Below are 25613 nucleotides of genomic sequence, written 5' to 3' on the forward strand. Positions count from 1 at the left end.
CCCACCCTTGTCTTAGCTGGTGATTAAAGATCCAGAGAGTATTTGTATTCCAGGGGCTAGCTACCAAGTGTGACTTGAATTCTCTGCTGCCCAGAGCTTAGCAGAAGCTCAGTTGAGAGAAAAGAGGTCTAGGAGGACAGCCTGGCAGCTGTGTGATCCACACGCTGCCCTGCCTGAGTGTCTGTCCCCAAGGCAGGCATAACTTCTTGAAAATATTGATGCCTGGGCACCATCTCTTAGTCTATGAGGGTGCTCAGGGCACAGAGGAGGCCGTTGGGGATGGAACAGAATGAGCAGCAGTGGAAAGAGTAGAAGGAAAAGAAGTGAAGGAACTAATGAGGCTGGGACAGGAACGGAGAGTGTATGTTGTCATGCGGTGGGTCCTGGCAGGGGAGTGGCTTCTGCTTAGAAGGAGATGGGCGTGCCTTCCAGGGTTTTGAGCCAAGGACTGACGTGGTATGCTGTACATTATGAAATGATCACTCTGGCTAGATGATCTCTTCTTTCCATCACATCGCTAAAACTCAGAAAAACTCAAAAGAAACGATTTTCCAGCCAAGTGTTCAAGTGTTTAAAGGAAAGAAGTGAGCAGGATCCTAAATGCTAGAATCTTCCAGGTAGCAGCTTCCCAGATTCCTGAAAGAGATTATGTCGAGGATGTAGCTCCAGCAAGTTCATGGTGTTTTTTCACTCTAAGAAGGTTGAACTGGAAATGTGAGCTTTCAATTTGCTCTTTGCTCAGGCATGTCCAGTGGCTAGTCCCAGGAATTTTAGCTTAATGGTTTGAGATAGAATGTAGGCATATGTGTACTTAAGAAGCTTCCCGAATGGATTCTAATGCACACACTAACCACTGCATCAGAGGCTGGAGAAAACAGCTGACACTGGCAAATGCTTTGATTTTCCCCTCTCATGCCCAAGAGCTGTACTGACCAGTGTGGTCACCGCCAGCTACGTGTGGCTACTGAGTGTTTTAAATGGGGGTAGTTGAAATTGAGATGTGCTATAAGCACAAGACACTTACTACTAGATTTTGAAAAGTTAGAATTAAAGGATCTATGTAAAATGGTTAATTAACTATTTCTATATAGATTACATTTTGAAACAATAGTACTTTGGATATACTAAATTAAGTGTGACATGTTATCAACAGTAACTGACTGTTTCTAATGTGGCCTCAAGAAATTTAAGGCAGCACATGTGGTTCACACTGCATTTCTATTGAACAGCACTGATGTAGAGCGTTTCAGAGACTCCTTACGTCAGAACCGTAGCCCTCTGTCTGCCAAACCTTCACAACACAACTATCATGCTACCACCCTCCCTTTTTTTTTTTTTTTTCTTAAAGAAAAATGCTACATTGCTTTTTCAGATCCTTCTTTTAGATCAGGTATGAATAGAAAGCATTGAAAGACAAGACAACATAGCAGTTAATAGTAAGAAATTGCTAGATGTGTAACTGTAAACAACTTATTCTTCTCTGAGGTCCATCCCCTCATCTGTGAAATCTGAATAATAACCTGTATCTCAAGGTGTTATTGTTTGTAAGTCACTAGGTCCTGTCCAACTCTTTGTGACCTCATGAACTGTAGCACGCCAGGGTTCCCTGTCCTTCACTATCTCCCAGAGTTTGCTCAAACTCATATCCATTGAGTTGGTGATGCCATCCAACCATCTCGTCCTCTGTCACGCCCTTCTCCTCCTGCCTTCAATCTTTCCCAGCATCAGGGTCTTTTCCAATGAGTAGACTGTTCGCTTCAAGTGGCTAAAATATTGGAGCTTGAGCTTCAGCATCAGTCCTTCTAATGAATATTCAGTGTTGATTTCCTTTAGGATGGGCTGGTTTGATCTCCTTGCTGTCCAAGGGATTCTCAAGAGTCTTCCCAGAACCACAGTTCAAAAGCAATAACATAGCTCCTAACTCCCCAAAAATGGTAGACCCTGTCACTAGCTCTGACCTTTAAAGAAAATGGGGAGATGCGTTGGAGTCAGGTGATGTGATTTGATGTCGGCAGTGGTACCCCAACTCCCAGCATCAGTGGAGGTGCAGAAATCATCATCCCCCAGCTACTCGTGAGTTGGCTTTATGTTATACTTCTGTCATTTAACTGAAAATAAACTCTCAGAATATCAAATTTATATGCAAATATAAGTATAAAATAAAAACCAAAATGTCTTTTGGAAAGAGTACTCTTGATGATCAGAGCTGTGGCTGTCATGTGCCTTCACTATCATCACTGAAAAAGAGAGGCTAGAGGATCTTGGCTAAGAAGGCAAGAGAAAGGAGACTTGGCCTGAAGTCTCAAAGCATCCAGCACTCCAATTAACCTATTTGATTTGTGAGGGTTCGCTTCACCCTGTTGCTTATGTTTGACCCTAAGTCTCACTGCCTTTTGAGCTCATAACCATTATCTGATAATGCTCACCAGCCTCCAATCTGAAACTGAGTTTTTACACCATTGTGTTCCACTTCTTCCAGTTGTCAAGCACAAAAACTTACTTTTTAAAAAACTTCCTAACTGAATACATCAAACTGGTTTGTCTTCAAAAGTTTCCCTTTTTTTTTCTATAGACATGGGAAAACTCACAGAGTTGGTTTCCCTCATTCTCAGGAGACAAACCAGTTAAGTGAAAGCTGGTTTTGTATGCAGCTAGGCTTCCCACCCTCCTCCAGAGGGTCGGCTCCCATTAGAGTGAGGTCAGGATGGGCTGCAGTGTGCGTTTTAAATCACCATCCATGGCCACCATTATTTCTAGACCCAAAGGCACCATTAGAACCAGGGTGTATTTGCAGATGTTTCTTTGCACTTGGGTCTATTGAAAAACAGAGAAATTAGAAAGAAGTGATTATTTTAAATTTTCCCCAACCTATGGAACAAAAGAAATGACAATAGACAGGGACACATCATAGTTTTAAAAAAATTGATGTATGTGGCCTTTGAGCTATGTTTCTGAAGGAGAATGTTAGTAGCAGAAAAGGCAAACACATCGTTGGGAACAGAGACAGTCTCACTTCCCGAGCCAGGGCCCTCTGCCTTAGACATGAGATCAAAGACTTCAAAGAGCAGAAAGCCATGCCTGCAGGCTGTGTTTCTTGGAACAGTTGTCCTGGGTGCTGAAAACAGCACAGAGCCTTTGGCGAATCATTGAGTGAGTGAGTGAAAGTCACTCAGTCATGTCCAACTGTTTGTGACCCCATAGAGTGCTTAGTCCATGGAATTCTCCAGGCCAGAATACTGGAGTGGGTATCCTTTCCCTTCTCCAGGGGATCTTCCCAACCCAGGGATCGAACCCAGGTCTCCCTCATTGCAGGCAGATTCTTTACCAGCTGAGCCACAAGGGAAGCCCAACAATACTGGAGTGGGTAGCCTTTCCCTTCTCCAGCAGATCTTCCCAACCCAGGAATCGAACCAGGGTCTCCTGCATTGCAGGTGGATTCTTTACCAACTGAGCTATCAGGGAAGGCGAATCCTTAATTCTGAGCATTCCCAGCATCTCACGTGCAGTGCCATCCACCCCGCCTCAGCCTCTGTCCTGCTTCCAGGAGCACTTTTGTGGTTTCCTTTGTGTCAGAGGGCAGGGCGGCAAGTAAGCCACCAGGCAAACTCAAGCAGGACAGGTCACTAAGCCCCAAGTGCTTCTCAGAAACCATTCCCAGTGTTCCCGAAAGTGTGTGTGTATGTGTGTGTGTGTGTGTTCCCACACATGCACTCATACATAATTTCTAGGTAAAATATATGCATATATATATACAGACACATATGCACACACACGGGTTTCCTGAAAACCGTTTTGAGGTTGATTTTCTATACATGGAGAGAGAACTATAGATCCATATAGAAAACCTCCTCTTGCAAATATTTTTAACTTATTTCATACAAGAGTAAATTTATTTCACACAGCAATGAGTACATTCATTCTTTTTCCACCCATGTGGTGCAAAAAGAGGGCCATGCTTGAAGAATAGAGGGGAAAAAATATTAAAGTGAAATTTTAGTTGTCAGTTTTGTCATTGAAGCTGTCTCCTCACTTGAAAATATTGTTCTCATTGAAGTGGAAGGAAAAGAGGAGCTGGCAAATGCCCCCAAATGTTAATTTCCCCAGACAAATTACAAGTATATACACAAAGATTTCAGGAGGGCTCTTGCTGTCATGGGGGCATCCATCATTCAAGGCCGCATATAACAGTGCACCGATGGAGTGGCCCAAATTCATTCTTTTTCTTCTTTTTCCTTTCTCCTCTTCTTATTTCTACTTCTTTCTCTCTCTCTCTCTCTTTTTTTTTTCCTTCTACCAAAATGCAAGCAAACTACAACTTTTTAATGACAACCTCATTTTCTGGAAGTCTGGACAGTTCATAATCCTGAACTTATTTTCTCAAAAAAAAAAAATCCACTGATTGCCAATTTTTTCTTGGCTTTTTTGAGGCAAATCTTTGCTTTTTATCCCATATTCTATCTTCTTTGATGAAACTATCCTCAAAAGTTATGGATGGAGCTAGAAATACTAACGTGTCTAGAATTTTCTTTGTAGGGAGATAGGGGTTATAAATGAAAAAAATCTGACTGTGGCCAAAACTGGTCCATGATAACATTAATCTATTTATTAATTCAGCAGTACATGCATGCAGGCTCAGCTGTGTCCAACTCTTTGTGACTCCATGGACTGTAGCTCACCAGACTCCTCTGTCCATGGGATTCTCCAGGCAAGAATACTGGAGTGGGTTGCCATTTCCTCCCCTAGGGATCTTCCCAACCCAGGGATCGAACCCTCATCTCCTGCACTGGCAAGCAGATTCTTTACCACTGAGCCACCTGGGAAGCTCATTAACTCGACAAATGTGTGTTAAATACCTGATATGTGCCAGGCATTGTGTTGGACTCTGGAGATACAAAATCAACTAAAATGCAGTGTTTGCCCTCAAGGAACTCTTGGTCATCAGTATATGCATATGTCTGTGGTTTAGGGTGAGAAAACCTTTGAAATTACTGCATTTTGAATCTATTTAATAAGAAAATGAGTATTTAAGTCTAGTTGTCACAGAAACAAGTGACAAGCCTTTCAAAACAAAACCAGGGAGGTCACTTGCAAACCAGAAAGACAGACTCAACATAAAGGCAGCTCTGGCCTGGGGAGGAGCCCAGTGGCCTTTGGTCTGTCCACTTCTGGATTCTGGGTGACATCATTAACAGTTTTCAGTACGCATCTTTTTATTTTAAGAGGCATTTTTGTTGTTGTTGTTTGTACACTAAGTCATATCCGACTGTGATCGCGTGGACTCCAGCACGCCAGGCTTCCCTCTCCTTCGCTATCTCCCATTGTGCTCAAACTCATGTCCATTGAGTCGGTGATACCATCCAAACATCTCATTCTCTGCCACCCCCTTCTCCTTTTGCCCTCAATCTTTCCTAGCATCCGGGTCTTTTCCAAAGAGTCAGCTCTTTCCATCAGGTGGCCAAAGTACTGGAGCTTCAGCTTTAACATGAGTCCTTCCAATGAATATTCAGGGTTGATTGCCTTTAGGATAGACTGGTTTGATCTCATTGCTGTCCAAGGGACTCTCGAGAGTCTTATCCAGCATTACTGTTCAAAAGCATCAATTCTTCAGCGCTCAGCCTTCTTTGTGGTCCAATTCTCACATCTGTACATGACTACTGGAAAAGCCATAGCTTTGACTATCCCAACCTTTGTCAGCAAAGTGTTGTTTATTCTTTTTAAAATGCTGTCTAGGTTTGTCATTGCCTTCCTTTCAAGGAACAAACATCTTTTTATTTCATGGCTGCAGTCACCATCCACAGTGATTTTGGAGCCCAAGAAAATAAAGATAACTGTACTGGGATATAACCAAGTTCTTGTGTGGTATGAAGTAGATCGCCACTAGCTTCTAATACTTCATACATTCAAGACAACAGCCCTAGATGAGTTTCTTTAAATACTTGTTTATGTAACCATCAGCATTTTCACAGGAGGCCACTTCCCATCTGACCAGTGAGACTCCAGCCAGGATACTCAACCCACATTAAAGCTGCCTGTACAGTGTCGTGTGTCTTCTAAAGGTGGCAGACAGTTTGTGAATGATTTATGTTGGCTGAAGGACAGATCAGGGCTGGGTAGAACATGTCAACACATCTCAAGGCTTAATTAACATACCCAATAAAGAAGCCACATAGACAAAATGGCTGCGATAAGGAGGAATAATAAGCAAAGTCATTCCATAGAGCTTCCTTGGTCAAGGAAAACAACTTATTTATGTTTCAAAAAATGTGCTCTACTTTTTTTTTTAATTTATTTTCAACTGTGCTGGGTCTCTGATGCTGCACACGGGCTTTCTCTAGTTGCAGTTAGCAGGGGCTACTCCCTAGCTGTGGTACACCGGCTTCTCATTGTGGTGGCTTCTCTTGTTGCAGAGCACAGGCTCCAGGGCTCTGGCACAGGCTTCATTAGTCACAGCTCGTGGGCTCCAGAGCTCAGGCTCAGTACTTGAGATGCATGGGCTTAATTGCCCCACAGCATGTGGGATCCTCCCAGACCAGTTATCTAACCTGTGTCCCCTGTATTGGCAGGTGGATTCTTAACCACTAGACTACCAGAGATGTCCTATGCCCTCGTTTTATCATTAAAAAAAAAAATCATCAAATGGGAATGGCTTTGGATTTCAGGAGATATATATGTGAGTTCCTCAAATCCCTCAATCAACCACGACTTTCAGATGTGGCTTTTTAAAATCAAAATAGAAATGATTTTAATGTTAACAAAAGCTCATCCTAAGTATTCAGTCATTTGCAGATTTTCTGGTTGTTCTTTCCTATTACGGTTTCAGCTGGTAGAGAAAACAGAATTTTATTACCTTGAAGAGTCAGTTGTATTTTTATGTTTGGAGTAATAAACATCAGTGGTTACGTGATGGTTTCCTTTTAAACTTCCTGAACAATAAGCTGGTGAACAAGTTACTTTGTAGATTTCTATGAATACATACAACAGAATTTGCATAAGTTAGGCAAGGCAGGCGAGTAGGAAAAGAGAACAGTATTTGAAGTCCAAAAGGTCTGTATTTGACCCTCCCTCTCTGAGTAAAAGAGTAATGTTGGGCAAATTACTCCCCAAGATCTCAGTTACCTTGTCTGTAAAATTAGGATGCTAGCATCCATCTCAAAAATGTTGCTGTTTAATTAAATTAGATAGTATTTGAAAACTGCCTATTGTGACTCACACATAGCAGGAATTCATGGAAGCCCACTTCCTTGTGGCATGTAAGCGTTTATCTGGCTCCAATTCGCAAGTGTACTCACTGAATCAACAAGCTTTCTGAGAGCTCCTCCTTTCACTAGATTCTGCAGCCACAACAATGAATTAAAAGCAGTGCTTGCCTTCAAGGACCTTATGGTCAAGAATTCTATTTGGCTCTTCAGATCAGCTGAGCAAGCAAGAAAGTATGGGATGTGCAGTGTTAGAGCAAAGAAGAAGCAACTTGCTAAGGCATAAATAAAATCAATAGAATGTGCCTCATATCTGGAACGGGCACAAATTATGTGTGTAAATAAATGTACAAATAAACAGATAATATAATTCCTAACAGCCATTTGCTTCATAGCAAACAATGACGTTAGCAGAGCAGAGATAAAAAAGAGGCATTTGGGGACAACTTGACCTTTAAAACTGTTCAAGCAAATGACCAATCTGTCAAAAAATGAAAATATGTCCTATTTATTAAGCTAATAAGAAGGAGAAAAAGCAGTGGGAATTAAGACCATCTCCTAACCTATAAGTCATTTAATTCTTTTGGACACATTATCCTAAAGGCATCTTATGAGACTTTTGTTAACAAACTTCTATTTTAACCAATGATTATGTCTCAGCTGATGGAATGGCATTTCTCTCAAGAAACTCACTTTACAAAGGGAATGAGACAAAATTTTTCAACTAAGGAAGGTCAGTGTGGACCAACTAGTTAAAGAATATACTGTTGCTATTAAAAAATTCAAATTCAGTTCAGCTCAATGAAAAAATATTTATTGTTGGAGGTCAGGGGCTGGCTGAGACTACCAGGCAAATTTCACCCTGAAAAGCTCACCCTCTAGTGAGGATCCAGATGTGTAACTAAGGCGTTCAGCCTCCCACATCCTTGTCCCTCCTCTCCTTCCCTTTCTCTCCCCTTCCTTCCCTTTCTCTCCCCCTCCTCCTTCCCAGCATTAAAGAGGTCAGGTGGACCCCATATATTACCTGCTTATTTGCAGAAATTTTTCTCTGTGGAAATGTTTATATGCATATATGTACAAGGCCTCAAGATGATGCCAAAACCATTTGTGTGTATATAAGTATTTGTATCTGTATATACATTTTTTTTTCTAGAAATGGGACAATATTGTTGTGTTAACATTGGTTTCTTGACTTAGCTTGCTCTCAAATGATTCAGGAATTAGTGTTTGTGTGTAAGTGTGTGTGTCTGGAAAAGAAATGGCAACCCACTCCAGTATTCTTGCCTGAAAAATTCCACAGACAGAGGAGCCTGGCAATGTGTGTATATATTGTTGCTGTTTAGTCACTAAGTCGTGTCTGACTCATTTTTGATCCCATGGACTGCAGCCCTCCAGGATCCTCTGTCCATGGCATTTCCCAAGCAAGTACTCTGGAGTGGGTTGCCATTTCCTTCTCCAGGGGATCTTCCTGACTCAGGCATCAAACCTGTATCTCCTACATTGGCAGGTGGGTTCTTTACCACTGAGACACCAGAGAAGCCCTTGTCTGGGTATACATATGTGTCTTACATGTATGTGTGTGTTCACAGAAATGTGGTGAAATATTAAAAGTTAGGGAGTCTGGATATGTGGGATAGGGGAGTTCTTTGTACTAATCTGAAATTTTTCTGTAAATTTGAAATTATTTTGAAGTATATCATTCTTCTAAATCTTTAAAAACAAGTGACTCAAAATCCTTCACAGCCCCTCTCCTGCCTTCTTTCTCACCCGTTAGCCCAGCCTTGACACCGAGTTAGACCCCGCTACCTCAGTGGGGTTCCATTGATAACATGGATTAACACCGGTGTCTCCCCAGGTGTTGAAATACACCTGAAAGATACCAACAGGCAGGCCTTCCCACAGATGATGAGATCAGCGTCTTTGAGACTTGGCCTCAAACGTATCCTTCTAAAGCGCAGGAGGCCGCTACACTCGGACAGAAGCTCCAGACCCCACGCGGCTGCGTTCCTCTGAGCTTTGTTCATCACGCCCATTTCCTCCTTCCCGGGAGCACCCTGGCCGCCCTGTACATCTTACCGAGATGCCCTCGCTTGTCGGGACCCAGCTCAGAGACCCCTTCTGAGTGCCTCCTCCAGCCCTCCCATCACCCGCCCCAGAGAGAGCCCAGCTCACCTCCTGCTGTCCGGGCCCCAACACTTGGTGATTCTAAACCTCAAGCTCCCTTTCCCTGATGTGTTTCCTCTGTCTCCCAACCGACTGTGGATCCTTTGGGGGAAAAGTCTGGGTACCTTTGCTCTTGTTATCAGCGTGAGCCTAACGCAGAGTAAGATTCCAAGAAATGTTTCAAAGCAAACAAGGCTATACGTATTAGACTGAAGTTATGACAGACAGCTGGGGGCGCTCTTGGAGGAGCTCTGTGCGCGGCATGAGGCTCATAGCAAAGAGTGGGCGCGTATCCTGACCAGATCAGTGAGTGAGAACCAGCCTGGAGGGGATAAGGAGAAAGTAGAGGTGAGGACGCCAGTCACCCAGCCAGGGGAGACCAGAGCAGAGCTCGGGAGATGCGCCCAGGAAGGAGCAGGGTCAGACAATGAGGGCAGGGCAGGGCAGGGCATTCCAGGGGCTGAGTCAGCGCCGCACAAGCACAGCTTAACAACGGTGATTAATGAGTGGACTCCTTTTTATTATTTTCTCCTTAAATTTCTGAGTTGGGGTCATGAAATTTGATTAAAACTATTAACCCTCTCGCCCCGAAAAGTGCATACACATTTGCTCACGTTTGCCTGAAATTTCAGAAGATGCACAGATTCTCTGAAATGGCTCTAGTGACTCCCCACCCAAATGACAGCCCGGATGTTAAGAAAAGGGATGAAATTTAAGTTTAGGAGCGACATGCTCTCCACTTCCCCCACCCTTGCACTGCACTGCAGCCAGAATGATCTTTTAAAACTGCAAAGTAGAGTTTATACAACTCTACTTAAAACCCTTCAGGGCCACCCATTATTTTTCTTTCTTTTTTTTTTTTTTTGGCCTTTAATTTTTTGAAATTTTAATTTTCTATTGGGGTATAGCCAACTGACAATGTTGTGATAATTTCACATAGAAGGGACTCAGCCATACACACACATGTATCCATTCTCCCCCAAACTCCCTTCCCATCCAGGCTGGCACATAACACTGAGTTCCATGTGCTATACTGTTGGTCCTTGTTGGTTATCCATTTAAAATACAGCAGTGTGTCCATGACCATACCAAACTCCCTTAACTATCCCTCTCCGCACCACCCCCCACCCCACAACCGCAACCGCGAGTTTGTTCTCTAAGTCTGCTGCCTGTTACTCTCTATACAAGAGAATCCTCGACATGCCACTCCCTTTTTCACCAGCTTCTTCCAGTCACTTCCCCCTGAATTTTAGCCATCTTGACTAACACTGGTCATCCCAGTTGTTTTTGGTGATTAACTTAAATGTCATTTACTGCCTATTAAGTCTCAAAGAGCTGCCTGGCTTAAAAGAAAGCTCTTAATAAATATTTGAAGAAAATATGGAAAAGACTGAGTGCCAGCCGGATCAGTATGGGCTCAATCTTAAAGATGGGCATGTTTTAAAGTCCACAGCAATTCAATGATTTTCCTGAATTGGGTCATAGAGTCAGGTATGGCGGCAACACAGGACTTAAAACCCACAACCTTTTGATTCCCGCCCTCTGCTTGTACCACATTAATCCCATACACGTGTCTCAGCTGAAATTTGCTGCTGTGGCATCTTCATCTCTCTCGATCTCCCAAAAGCATTCTAACCTGTTAACTGCCACTTACGCCAGTGATGCTTGTTATGGGTTTTAGGAGCACAACCCTGGAAATTCTGGAGGCAGACTGTCTTCCTGTTTAGGACACTAGTAGAGTTGTTCTGTGCTCTTGGCTCTTAAACTCCAAGTGAGATGGCCCCCCCGGCTCCTACACAGTCAACTCATAGACCATATAGTTTATTGATGTGTTTCCAGCAATAAACTTTACACCTGTGTCTCGTGGGAAGCACGTGCCAGTCAGGCTAAATGTAGGAGATTTTTTCTTTGGTGTTTTTCTCCTTTGTATGGATTCAGACACTTGAAGCTTATTGCATAGAAACTGACCTGGCAGTGACCTGACCTTTAGAAAGAATGGTGGAAGAGTGGCTACAATAGACATGTATGCACCTGGGGAGACAGAATAAATAGAGGTGAACATTAACCCATCTGGGTCCAATGTCGTTGGCCCAAAATGATTATGGTGAATTGAAGAAAACATCAAACAAACAGAATTTAAAAATTCCGGAGGGAAATTCAGAGTGGTATATACTTGGAGAGAAAAAGTAGATTTTGCCAATAAAGGGCCAAGAGAAAAACTGGTTGTGTTTCAGGATAGTGGGGCCTTGGGACCAGAACAGGAAGTAAGTTTAAACAGAGCTGGGCCTTGCAGATTGCCCTGGAGGGAGCCGGGCCTGATTCAGGACCAGGATACACATAGAGGGGTGGCAGCCAAGGTCTTCAGGAGCAGAGCTACATAAAATTCATTTCATTTTCTTACTTGATGATTAATTAAAAAACAGTTAATGAGAGCGATCATTCTGAGCAGTGGAATTCAACCATGAAAGAGTTTAATGACCCTGAGGCTGGGGAGGCAGTGTCTGTTCTGCAGAAATTTCTCCTAAATTTTATAGAGGCTGAACAGAGCTTTCCAGATCCAGGGTAGCCGGGATAAGGTAGAAGAGAGCTTTGGAAGGCAGAAAGGAGGAAGCAAATATTAAAGTTTGTTTGCAGCAGGAGATAAAAAGAAGGAAGCCTGCATTTATGGGTTGCATGTATGCATCCTGCCCACAGTTTCACATGTTGAAGCCCTAAGCCCCAGTACCATGGTTTTGGAGCTGGGGCCATGGGTGGTACAGCCAGCCATTTGTGCCTATAGGTTCCACATTCATGGATTCAACCAAACACAGATCAAAAATATTAGGGAAAAAAAATTCCAGGAAGTTCCAAAAAGCAAAACTTGAGTTTGCCGTACACCATCAACACACCAACACCATTTATATATATAATATATATAATATAAATATAGCATTTATATTAGGTATTATAAGTAGTCTAGAGATGATTTAAAGTATTCAGGAATATGCAAATACAATGCCATTTTATTTAAAGGACTTGAGCATCCAAGGATTTTGGTATTGGAGGGGGGCGGTCCTGGAGTTAATCCTCTATGGATTTTGAGTTAGTCGTTGCTCAGTCGCTCAGTCATGTCCAACTCTTTGTGACCCCATGAACTGTAGCCTGCCAGGCTCCTCTGTCCATGGGATTCTCCAGCCAAGAATACTAGAATGGGTTGCCATTTCCTACTCCAGAGGATCTTCCCGACCTGAGTATCTTATGTCTCCTGCATTGACAGGTGTATTCTTTACCACTAGTGCCCCTTGCAAAGCCCATGGATACTGAGGGATGACAACGATTAGTCTTCGATGAGGTCATGAGGGTGGGGCCTTTATAATGGGATTAGCGCCTTTAAAAGAACAGACCTGAGAGCTAGATTTGCCTCTCTCTCCCATGTGTGCACTTGGCAAGAAATTGTACCTACAAGCCAGGAGAACTCTCACCAGGAACAAAATCAGCCAGCACTTTGATCTTGGATTGATAGCCTCTAAACCTGTGAGGGTAGATTTCTGTTTCTGTAGTTTAAGACACACAATTACAGTAATCTGCTCTAGCAGCCTAAGCTAAGACAACTGCCAATATGGAGACTCAGAAAAGCTATTTTGCTGGAATGACTGGGTCAGTGACTGCGGATGGAGGCAGTTCACAGTGGCAGGAAGACCAACTGTGAAGGTCTCTTCCCAGCTCCAGAGTTAGTGATGCCATAGTGGCAGCTTGCAGTTAGCCAAAGTGGGTGTGTTTACACCATGGGAACAGGCAAACACCAAACCAGGGCTCCCCCCAGGAGAGCCGCCCGTGTAACCTTTACCAGCACACCCCTGGATCTGTTAGATGAAAGTTTTGTGGGAACCTGGGCCCCTGGGGTTCTCACATTCACGGTACACCTCAACGTTTGTTGCTGCTGTTGTTTCTGCTTTAATTCCTAATACACAGCGGCACTCTGCAATTATCTCTTATTACCCATCCAGAGTCATTCAGCATTTGTAGACTCTCCTGGCAAACCATCACTGAAAATGTTGTTTCTATGGGGAAATAGTTCCAAGTTGCAAGCTACTGACTTCGAAATAAAGTCTTGGAAAAGAACCCATCAGTGAGCTGGGGACTTTTTCAATTCTGGATCCTCCTGGGAAAGTTAGAGAACAAAACAAGTCACGTCTATTTTAAAAATACAGGTTGCAAAACTTATCCTAAGTGAAAAGGCAAAAGGAATAGAACTTGGAGGGGAAAAAGATGAGAAACAATTTAATAAGAGGGCTGGGTGCCAGCTGTTTTTTTTGTTTGTTTGTTTGTTTGTTTTTCCTGCTGTAAACATCAGGGATTTGGTTGGACAGAGAGAAGAAAACCTGTGTGGTATTTTTCTGGGGTGTATGAATGTGGATTTTATTTTAAATATTTCCAGATGTACTTTCCACATTCAAGGGTAGTTTACATATGATCTGTTTTGAGGACCAAGAAATGGTTAAGACAGAATTATCTGTCTACTTCAAGGTCTCCATAACCTTTATGAACCTAAACCTACAGATGGTGTAATGTGCTTCAAATTTTTGAGAAGTATAATTCAATAAGTCTGTCATAAGAATCTTAGAATATTAGAATAACTAGACACCAAATTTTTCGTTTTTTCCATCCAAAAACACGAGTATCAAAAATTAAACAATCTCATATCAGTATAAACCCTTAAATCAAGCATTCTAAATCAATACTTTTTGATCATTTAATTGGGGAAAAGATGTGATTTGGGCTTGTGAAGTTAGTGTAATTTTAGTCATTCATTCAGAAGGGATGGGTGTATTATTTTCCTAAATGAAATCACAGTACCCTGATTTGCCATTTCCTTAAAACGATCTGAGACAATGAAATGACAGCTGTAAATCTGCCACTTGGAACTCTCACTGGTTCTCAGCACCCCCAGCTGCTCCGACAGTCGGGTTACGACGGACATGGTTTCAGAGCAGCTCTTGTAAGCGTGGTGTATCCCTTCCTCCAAAACAGATGTGAACTCATAAAGCTTCCTAACGATGACTCTGAAATACGCCAGAAAGTATTCTCGGTGGCATATTTTGGGTTTGTTTATCCAAAATCCCTATCTTGCCCCATTCCCCTTCATGATCTGCCTTGAAATGATCATCGCCAGTTTAGCTGAGAAGTCTTTTAAGTTCTCACCACCCCTCACCCCCAGGCACACTATCCTTTCAGCTCTGGCTCCTGGGACCTGACCTCTGCATCCCTGAGCTCTATATCCCTGAGCATTGCCTCTTATCCATGCTGATTCTCAAAACCCTCTGAGTCAGACTCTCCAAGCTAAATTCTGGGGCTGAGCACCAGGATATTAACCGGCTCCCAGGCCTGTTGAGGAATGTATCGGGGACCCAGTGCTGCCTGCTCTGTGGGAAGAAAATACCTGGGGAGAGTCTGACACAGGGGAGCTTAGATTCTTGCCAGCGATGCACTGCACCATGATTCAGGCGCCTGAGGTCTCGGTGGCTTTGCCTGCCTCCTCAGCCTCTGAACGCCTCCCCCCACCACCAGGCCCAGGTGCTTTGTTCCTCGATCTCGAGTTTCACAAGTCTGATAACGTTTGTCTCTTCCTGTGCATCAGCCCGGTCCACTCAACCCTGGCCTGTTACAGCCCTCTGGCCTTGAGCTCTAGCCCTCCCCCTTCCCTCTTCTCTTCTGTGTGGCCCAGCCAGACCTGTCCTTAGGTGCTGGCCCCTGCATCTTCTGGTAGAACCTTTCTGCTGGCAAAACAGCCCCCTTGGTGCCTTTGCTCCAGGCGGTCTGCCTGTCCTCCCCGAACACTCCCCTCCCTCACCAGATGCTGGGCCCCGTCACATCAGTGGGTCCTAGGAATGTGCGTCTGTTCAGCTCAGATCTGAATGACTTGGGGTTAGGAGCGCCTCTGTCTCTCTCACTGTTTCTCCAACTCCCAGCCTGAAATGTAGGAAGCCTGGTGAGTCTTGGATTCCTAACCCTAGTGAGCGCCATACTGTTAAAGAGAAAAAAAAAAAAAAACTAAGCTCGTGTGAATTTCACCTGGGGGCACAAAGCTCCTGTTGTGGACTCTCCAACCCCCCAGGGTTCTTGCATGCTGCACTCTCAGCTAGAAAGGGGCTCATCTTCCTCTTCACCTTTACAAAGGTGATGAGCCTCTGGCTCTTTCAAGTTCTTTTCACCCAGGAAGTCTTCCTGGAGCCCTGGAAACAAAGCTGGTAACCCTAGTGTTCCACGTGCCGCCTATATCAGCCTGATCCTGTGCTGAGCACACTGCCTTCTGGTGATGTCTCTTTTTAGCCTGAATCCTCCTCTAGATAGAGAGCACCTCTATAGCAAGGATTGTAACCTCAACACCCGGCATGGTGCCTGGCACGTGGCTGGGGCTCAGTAGGTACTTGCTGAGAGTAGAAAAGCCAGAGCAGGAGCCTCCAGGCAGTAAGAAGGAGTCCTTCTCACCTAACCTGCCAAGTGGAGCCCCAGAACTCTCACCACACGGTGTTCACAAGGGTCGCCGTGTCTCCCCTCCCCCCACCACTAGACAGGAGGGTTCTTCAAAGGCGTCGAAGCATTAGCCACATCTCTGCATCCGGCGAGGCGAGCAGTGACCCATGTGGATCAAGTATTTGTTGATCCAGTGTTTCCCAGCAAAGACACCTCTTGGCATTTTGATCAGGACAATTCTTGATTGTCTAAGACGGTCCCACACGCACAAGACACTCAGCAGGCTTCATCCCCGCCCACCAAATGCCAATAGTACCCTCCCTACACACACACACACACAGGCGTGTACATGCAGACACAGACAGACCTTTGCAAAAAGCCCTTAGGTGGGAGAGCCAGGAGAACAGGACTGCCCAAGCTTGTGGTTAACGGAGCCCTGCACCGCGGATCGGGGGAAACAGGATGAGGCACCCCCTGCAGCAGTGCTTGGGGGGTATTATAAGTGTGGCCAGGTTAGGTGGGGGTCAGGTGTCATCTGTGGCCTGAGTCTGTTCAGTTCAGTTCTGTCGTTCAGTCGTGTCCAACTCTTTGCGACCCCATGGACTGCAGCACACCAGGCCTCCCTGTCCATCACTAACTCCCAGAGTTTACTCAAACTCATGTCCATTGAGTCGGTGATGCAATCCAACCATCTCATCCTCTGTCGTCCCCTTCTCCTCCCACCTTCAATCTGTCCCAGCATCAGGGTCTTTTCCAATGAGTCAGTTCTTCGCATCAGGTGGCCCTGAATAGACACTGGTAACTGTTTAAGATGAGGGCAGAGAAATAGAGAGCTTGCCAGGCAGTCAGGCAAGAAAAGGGAAATTTACTAGAGGGAGAACAGAGGGTGACTGGCCCTTGAGAAGAACCAATGTCCTCCCTTTCTGACGGGGTCCTTCTTATACCCCACCAATGAAAAATTCTCCGAAGGGATGGATAATTTTTAGCCTGTAGTTGAGTCCTATAGTCACGTAGCTGGAGGTCTGGAATCTGGTGGTCTCACAGTTTTGAGGAGATTGGCGCCAGTGAGAAAACAGAATGTCATTTGGGCAATTTGGTCAGTCTCAAGGATCCCTGTGATTTTATTCTTTGTGAGGTCAACATAATGAGCCATCTTATCAATGAGACCCCATGTGGGCCCCATCAGTAACCAGTCTTTGTAAAATGACTGAGTAACCTTATTGGACCCCTGTCATATATTCCAGGCACTGGGATAAGTGTCAGCCATGGGTTCTTTAACCCTCCGACAACCTATGAGGCCCCAGTTTCCAGAGGAGGAAACAGAGCCTTAGGGTGTTTCAAGCCGCTGACCAAGTTAACACGGCTGGGTAGCAGCAAAGCCAAGGCTCACCCACAATCACTGTATAATCACTGCACCATGTAAACTCTCTCTGTACCAGACTTCCTTCATAACCACGAACTTCCAGATTCCCAGAGGAAAGAATCCTTTTAAAAGGGGTCCCCTGCTTTTAATTATAACGTGGAGTAATTTCACAAAATAATTTTCTGTATAGTGCTCCACCTATAATGCAGGAGACCCAGATTCGATCCCTGGTTTGGGAAGATCCCCTGGAGAAGGAAATGCTTACCTACTCCAGTATTCTTGTCTGGGAAACCCCATGGACAGAGGAGCCCAGTGGGCTACAGTCCACGGGGTCACAAAGAGTTGGACACGACTGAGCAACTAAATAGCAAATGTTCATTTAGTCAGATGTCAAGTCTTAACAAGAATAACGGGTTCCACGGGCAAGGAAGTGTGGGAAATGCTTTTAAAGGGCACACGAGGGTGAGTGGTAAAACAGTGCCTGCGAAGACAAGCAAGTCTTGCTGGTGGGCCCTAACCTTTCATAGGGAGTTAGGAGATGGTTTTAGAACATGGGAAAGTAAACACTAGGGAAAACTACAGCAGGAGCTTATCTGCCAGGAAATGAGTAAAAACCAATTAGCATTGATTGCTGCTGCTGCTGCTGCTAAGTCGCTTCAGTCGAGCCCGACTCTGTGCAACCCCATAGACGGCAGCCCACCAGGCTCCCCCGTCCCTGGGATCCTCCAGGCAAGAACACTGGAGTGGGTTGCCATTTCCTTCTCCAATGCATGAAAGTGAAAAGTGAAAGTGAAGTCGCTCAGTCGTGTCTGACTCTTAGCAACCCCATGGACTACAGCCTACCAGGCTCCTCCGTCCATGGGATTTTCCAGGCAAGAGTACTGGAGTGGGGTGCCATTGCCTTCTCCGTTAGCATTGATTAGGCCACAGAAAAAAACTGATGAAGGATGAGTGACCTTTCTACTAATTTCTTAATAATAATAATAATAGGTACTATTTATTATGTGCTAATTACTTTACCTTTTGTAATTCTCTCTGTAATTACCTCCCTTTCACATATAAAGGGCTCCCCTTGTGGCTCAGACAGTAAAGAATCTTCCTGCAATGAAGGAGACTCGGGTTTGAAGGGAATGACTACCCACTCCAGTATTCTTGTCTGGAGAATTCCATTGACAGGGGAGCCTGGCAAGCTATAGTTCATGGGGTCGCAAAGAGTCGAACACAACTGAGTGACTAACACTTTGACATATAAAATACTGAGGCCTAGAGAAGCTGGCTAAATGACTTCTCCTAAAGCCATGTAAGCAATTAATGGCAGCACCGGATTTGAACCCAGTTCCCTGTAATTTCAGGTCTTGTGGTTTTGAACACGATACCCAAAGCCTCCCAGGGCGTCATCAGGGTTCCGGGACTTTCCTGGGTGAGCCTCCAAAGCAACTCCCGTCTCTGCCCATGAGCACGTTGAATTAGTGGTGCATGTGATACTGTTACAGGAACGGGGACCCCTTCTGGGGCCAGAGAGTGGGCTGTCGTCTAACACTTGGAAATGAACTGTCCAACAAGATGCACATACCAATGAAACAGACCTTACTGGGAAGGGGGCCCCGGGCAGAGAGAAGCAGGGTCAGGGAACCCAGGACTGCTCCGCAACGTGGCCTGTGGTCTCAGGTTTTATGGTCAAGGGGTGAATTCCCAGGTTGTCTCTTGCCAGTCATCTGGCTCGGTCCGTATTTGTTCTGAGTAAGGGCCCTGCCTGGTGGCGTGTGCATCGCTCAGCAAGGTGGATTCCAGCAAGAAGGACTCTGGGAGGCTGCTTGCCTCCTCCCTCTTTCGCCCACCCAACCCTGTCCCCACCAAATTCGCCTGGTTAGTTTTCAGGGGCAGCACGGTGTTCTGTATCGGGACCTCCTGTTGTGAGACAACTCGGGCAGGTGCGCCTGGCCAAGGCAGGTGGTTTTGGTCAACAGTTCCCTAACAATCAAGTAGTTAAAGTGTGAAAGTGTTAGTTGCTCAGTCGTGTCCGACTCTTTGTGACCTTATGAACTATAGCCCGCCAGGCTCCTCTGTCCATGGGATTCTCCAGGCAAGAGTACTGGAGTGGGTTGCCATTTCCTTCTGCAGGGGATCTGCCTGACCCAGTGATGGAACCCAGGTCTCACTTTTATTCTCAGCATCACTCTTCAACCTAAATTATTTAGTCAAAGTACTAAATGTGAAGTATTTTTTTTTTCCTGGTATGATTTACATCTCTTAATTTTACTATTACAGTTTTAAGGTGACAGATTGCTATACTCTGTTATGTGCTTTTTCTGTTTTGGTGGGGTGTTCGTGTTGATGAAATAACATCCTTCTGCTTAGACATTTTCCCGGTCTGATCGCCCTCCTGGAGTCGGTCCACCCTCCAGGAACGGCCGTCGTGGCCACGACAGAGCTCACCGTCTGCCCAGGTTAAGTCGCAGGCAGTGTCGCGATCCCGACTCCTCATCTTGCCATTTCCTCTTTCCTTTTCGACAGACGTGGGTGCGTTTTTTGAAGAGGGGATGTGGCTGCGGTATAACTTCCAGGCGCCTGCCATCGGGACCCGGGATTCGGGCAGCAGATCGGAGAACTCTCCGGACCCGCAGAATGGAGCCCCAGACCTGGCGGGCGAGGAGATCCGCTTCAGCTTCAGCACCACCAAGGCGCCCTGCATCCTCCTCTACGTCAGCTCCTTCACCACCGACTTCCTGGCGGCGCTCGTCAAACCCACCGGTAAGGGCCAGGATCCCTAGCCTTCTGACGTTCAGTGTTGGGGGACAAATGAGCTTATGGTCGATCTCTAGGAGACAGCTAACCGGTTGTAAGGCACATACACACCAACCCCCCAGGAACCCATTTCCTCTCTGAAAACAGGAGCTCTAAGACCCTTGAAGCTTTACAATCTCTCTCTTACAAATGAAAATGTTCGGGTGTGTCAAGGAGCACGTGTCTCTCATTTCCCAAGGACACTGAACAGGTTGTAGACATGGAGGCTGCCTCTCTGTGATCTTGCTGTCTGGTGACGAAAGCTCTGCAGCTTCCCTGGACAGCTTCCAGGGTCATAGCATCTTAAATACCAAGATTTTTCTTCCATGGGATCTAATCAGTTCAGTTCAGTCGCTCAGTCGTGTCCGACTCTTTGCGACCCCATGAATCGCAGCACGCCAGGCCTCCCTGTCCATCACCATCTCCCGGAGTTCACTCAGACTCACGTCCATTGAGTCAGCAATGCCATCCAGCCATCTCATGCTCTGTCATCCCCTTCTCCTCCTGCCCCCAATCCCTCCCAGCATCAGAGTCTTTTCCAGTGAGTCAACTCTTCACATGAGGTGGCCAAAGTACGCTTTAGCATCATTCCTTCCAAAGAAATCCCAGGGCTGATCTCCTTCAGAATGGACTGGTTGGATCTCCTTGCAGTCCAAGGGACTCTCAAGAGTCTTCTCCAACACCACAGTTCAAAAGCATCAATTCTTTGGCACTCAGCCTTCTTCACAGTCCAACTCTCACATCCATACATGACCACAGGAAAAACCATAGCCTTGACTAGACGGACCTTTGTTGGCAAAGTAATGTCTCTGCTTTTTAATATGCTATCTAGGTTGGTCATAACTTTTCTTCCAAGGAGTAAGCATCTTTTAATTTCATGGCTGCAGTCACCATCTGCAGTGATTTTGGAGCCCAAAAAAATAAAGTCTGACACTGTTTCCACTGTTTCCCCATCTATTTCCCATGAAGTGATGGGACCAGATGCCATGATCTTCGTTTTCTGAATGTTGGGCTTTAAGCCAACTTTTTCACTCTAATAATGATTCTTATTAACCCAGTTCAGCTTGAAAGTGAAAGTCGCTCAGTCATGTCCGACTCTTTGCAACCCTGTGGACTATACAATCCATGGAATTCTCCAGGCCAGAATACTGGAGTGGGTAGCTGTTCCCTTCTCCAGGGGATCTTCCCAATCCAGGGATCAAGCCCAGGTCTCCCATACTGCAGCCAGATTCTTTAGGAGCTGAGCCACTAGGTTTGAAAGATAGATGGGGGAAAAAGATAAATTTCCTTAGGATTTTCCCTTTCAGAAATTAATTCTGAAGAAATAAGCCAAAAATCAGACAAAGATTCAGCATAAAGATGTTCATCATAGTTTATAATGTTATTTATGATAATAAGAATTGGTGAGGACCTAGAAGTTCAATTTTAGTAAAATGGTTAGTCAAAGGGAGTCACTGTTTATGAGATACTATGTATCCATTAAGAAAAATATTTGTAAAGAGTTAAGTAAAGACATGAAAAAGCCTTGACTGTACAATATCAGCCAGACTCCTCTGTCCATGGAACTCTCCAGACAAGAATACTGGAATGGGTTGTCATGCCCTTCTCCAAAGGATCTTCCCAACCCAGGGATAAAACCCTGGTCTCACACATTGCAGGCAGATTCTTAACCATCTGAGCCACCAGGGCAGCCCCAATATTGATTTAGCTCTATAAAAAGATGGATAGAAAAAAAGACAATGATGTGAGCACAAAGTATGTCTGTTTCAATAGCTGACTTGTTTCTCCCAGGTAATACTTTCTACATATGTGAGATGCTCTTAATAAGCAACTGCCACTGTTCTCACCAGAGAAAAATAGTGAGTAAAATCAGGAAGTAAAGAAGCAGAAAAGCATGCAATTCCTGCTCTCCAGGATTTCACACATTCTTTCTTCTACATCAGATTAAATCGCTGTTTAATCCACTGGTGTTCTCCACTCTCATGTCCCAGACTCTCTTTGGTGGGCAGGGAGGCTGCCTCTCAGCTCTAACTCTTCAAGAATGTCATGAACACACCCCAGTAGACGCTGTACTGTCTGCTCTTCAAGCTACCGCTGCGTTCCCATCTGGTCCCAACCCTCTCCAGTAACTCCTGCCCCACAGCCTACACCAGCCCCTGCAAGCACTCACGTGTGTGTTTATGGGCATTCGTCACGTGCAAAAGCTTTAACTAATGTTTCCGTATTAATGGCTCCCATGTAAGGAAGCCCGAAGCTGTATTGTATTTCACATGCATGAATTCCCAAGAGCACACACTCTATAAGGAAGAGTCCATTCTACCCTCTTCCTGCAGGTGACAGAGTGGAGTGCAGAGAGGTTCAGTGATTTGCACACTTGGCCAGTGATGGCACAACCAACGGGTGTTCCTGAACCCGGATCCAGAGTTCTCCAGCACTCTTTCTCTGCTGCAGAGATCTCTAGAACACACTGGGCATTTGCAAAGTATAGACAGTCAACTTCTCTTTAGGGGTTGCAAGGCCATCCTCAATTGTTGCTGGAAATTGGCTTTTTCACACTCCAAATACTGCATATTTTATGAATTGAGATTTGAAGCTAAACAAATTTGAGGAACTCATTCAGGAAAAAGAAATCAATAAGGACTAAGCCAAAATATCCAAAAAAGAAAGTAATAAATAAAATAAGAAGTCTTAACTAAATGCCCTGGCATCTCTCAAACTTGACATGTTGGGAGCTGCATTGCTCTCAATGCTCCTGGAACCTGCCCGCCCCCTGGTTCTGATGGTGCTGCCACGTCTCAGACACGGAACACACAGCCTGGCGTCACCATGACCGCTCCGTCCTTCCCCCTCCTGTGGGTCTATTCCCAATGAGTCCTGTGGGTCCTGTTCCAACCGTGTCCTTCCCGAGTGGCCCCTCCTTCGCTTCCCCACTGCTATCCTCCTTGCAAATGTCTTCTGATTCAGTGCTTCCCGACCCGTGTCACGGCACACATGGCACGTTGTATGTGAATGGCACCTGGGCAGATGGATGAGGTTGTGTTTGGGAGGCCACCTGCCCAGGGGCTCCAGCCACCCTCTCCTCCTGCAAGTCCACCGAGGCCTAAGGGGAGCCTGCTTCTGGTACCCTGGGGCCCCTCCTCGGGGTAGATACACCTCAACACATGTCCAGGAGGCTCTGTTCCCACATTACTCTGCTCCCAGCCACCCCATCCTCCTCAGCCAGAAAAGGTCTTCCTTCACACACAGCACCCCTACCAAACAGGAGCCACAGGAGGGGTCCCTAGTCCCCCCACCTCCCATCAGGACCCACCAGGCTCCTGGGTGAGAGCTCAGGGTGCAGAACCAGAATGTCTGGATTTTAATTCTGCTCCTGTGTTTGCAGACTGTGGGGTCTGGAGCAGTCACGAGCCACATCGAGCCTTGGTTTCCTCATCTTTGACACAGTGACTCTGTGTTGCGAAAGTCAAATGAGTTATTGAGTGTAATTCACTGTACACATGCCTGCATAGTATATCCTAAAGGAAATCAACCCTGAATGTTCATTGGAAGGACTGATGCTAAAGCTGATGCTCCAATACTTTGGCCACCTGATGTGAAGAACTGATTCATTGGGAAAAAAACCCTGATGTTAAGAAAGATTGAGGGCAGGAGGAGAAGGGGATGACAGGGGATGAGACGATTGGATGGTAATCACCACCTCAATGGACTTGAGTTTGAGCAAACTCCAGGAGACAGAGAAGGACAGGCAAGCCTTGCGTGCTGTAGTCCATGGGGTCGCAAAGAGTTGGACACGGCTTAACCACTGAACAACAATAATACACACACACACACACACGTGTGTGTGTGTGTGTGTCTGTGCGTGTGTTAGCAGTAGTTATCCAGAGCCCACAGATTGAATCTACAGTTTCCCACATATTGAGGCCACACCTCCCTACTCTTCCTTTTCCGGGAACTCTCTACTCCCCAAGCACCCCAAGGATGTCTGCCCAGGTGCCCACTCCGTTTCCCTTCTCTGGAAAAGCTCCATCTTCCTCTGTAGCTTCCTACGTGCCTTTCATTCTGGACTCAGATCGAGTCTCGCCTCCTTTCCATGACTGCTCCCTCCTTTCAACTCCGATCACGCTTACTTTCACTGTCATTTGTCAGCTTTCAGTGCTCTGTGTGGTTACCCGTCTCTGTTATACATGCGTCCTGTCTTCCCAGCGAGATGAAAGGCCCTAGAGCAGGTGCTCTGTGAGTGTTTGCTGATGGCAGTGATGATGGCCAGGGGAGAATAAATCTGTTAGGCACATTATTTGCTGCAGCCAATAAAAGAGCATTCCCTTATAACTGCTTTAATTCACTCAGGAGATAAATGTGAGCTGCAGGAAGTGAAGTGTCTCTCCATCTTAATAATATTTTATTTTAATGAACAAATATTAATATTCTCCTTCCCATCATTTAGTGGTTCTCTTGTGCTATTATTTGAAAGAAATAAATATATTATTTAAATTTTATTATTCCAGAATATTGCCATTCCTGTTTATAGATGTTCACTATATATAAATTTTAAAGTCCGACTCATCTTTTTCCTCAAAGCAAATCGTTCCCAATGCCATTAAGCAAAGCAGTTAGAGAAATTTTAAATCATTTTTACAAAGTCCAAGAAAGCCAGAAAGAGAGAAAATAATGAAAACAACTTAATACTGATTTTAATGAGCTGGAAAACATAAAGGGATCAATGACAAAGAGACAGTAGGGAAAAAAATGTCCAGAGTTTTGTTGTTTTGTGTGTGTGTTTGGTTTTTGGGTTTTGTTTGTTTTTTTTTTTTTTGGCATAATTACTGGTTGCTCTGACTTTTAGCCTCAAAGACAGAGCCCTCTCTTACTTCTCTTTGTATCCCCAGATCAGGCACGACCTGGACTGTACTAGGGGTTAGAGGTGGGTGTCTGTCTTGGAAGTGGACTCCACACCAGCCAGGCAGTCCACGTCTGGACCTTTAAGACTTGGTTCCATGGTGCTTTGCACAGGGCACTAAATAAGTATACTCTAAAGAAATGAATGCTTAAAGGATGAATGAATACAGCTATATATTTTTAAAACTGGAGATATGTATATATGTATAGAGTCTAAAAAATGGTACTGATGAACCTATTTGCATGGCAGCAATAGAGATGCAGATACAGAGAACAGGCTTGTGGACACAGCAGGGGAGGGAGAGGGTGGGATGAACTGAGAGTGTAGCATTGAAACATATACACTGCTGCTGCTGCTGCTGCTAAATCGCTTCAGTCGTGTCCGACTCTGTGCAACCCCATAGACGGCAGCCCAGCAGACTCTGCCATCCCTGGGATTCTCCAGGCAAGAACCCTGGAGTGGGTTGCCATTTCCTTCTCCAATGCGTGAAAGTGAAGTCGCTCAGTCATGTCTGACTCTTAGTGACCCCATGGACTGCAGCCCACCAGGCTCCTCCGTCCATGGGATTTTCCAGGCAAGAGTACTGGAGTGGGGTGCCAGTGCCTTCTCCGAACATATACACCACTATATGTAAAATAGACAGCCAGTGGGAAGTCCCTGTATAACACAGGGAGCTCAGCCCAGTGCCCTGTGACCACCTGGAGTGGGATGGGGTGGAGGAGGGGAGGGAGGGTTGGACATATGTATACCTGTGGCT

The 25613-nt window shown here is 45.3% G+C and overlaps 1 protein-coding gene across 1 annotated transcript in view; it reads left to right on the forward strand.

Annotated features, from left to right (window-relative positions):
• The window catches only part of CNTNAP2 (contactin associated protein 2), a 2308807-nt gene that overhangs the window by 2106996 nt on the left and 176198 nt on the right, over window positions 1–25613 (forward strand). Inside the window, exon 19 of the mRNA XM_025292067.3 lies at window positions 19690–19926. Coding sequence (XP_025147852.3) covers window positions 19690–19926 — 237 coding nt within the window. The remainder of the gene's footprint in view (window positions 1–19689; window positions 19927–25613) is intronic.

The sequence above is a fragment of the Bubalus bubalis genome, chromosome 8, assembly GCF_019923935.1.
Source record: "Bubalus bubalis isolate 160015118507 breed Murrah chromosome 8, NDDB_SH_1, whole genome shotgun sequence".
In the NCBI taxonomy this organism is placed as follows: Eukaryota; Metazoa; Chordata; class Mammalia; order Artiodactyla; family Bovidae; genus Bubalus; species Bubalus bubalis.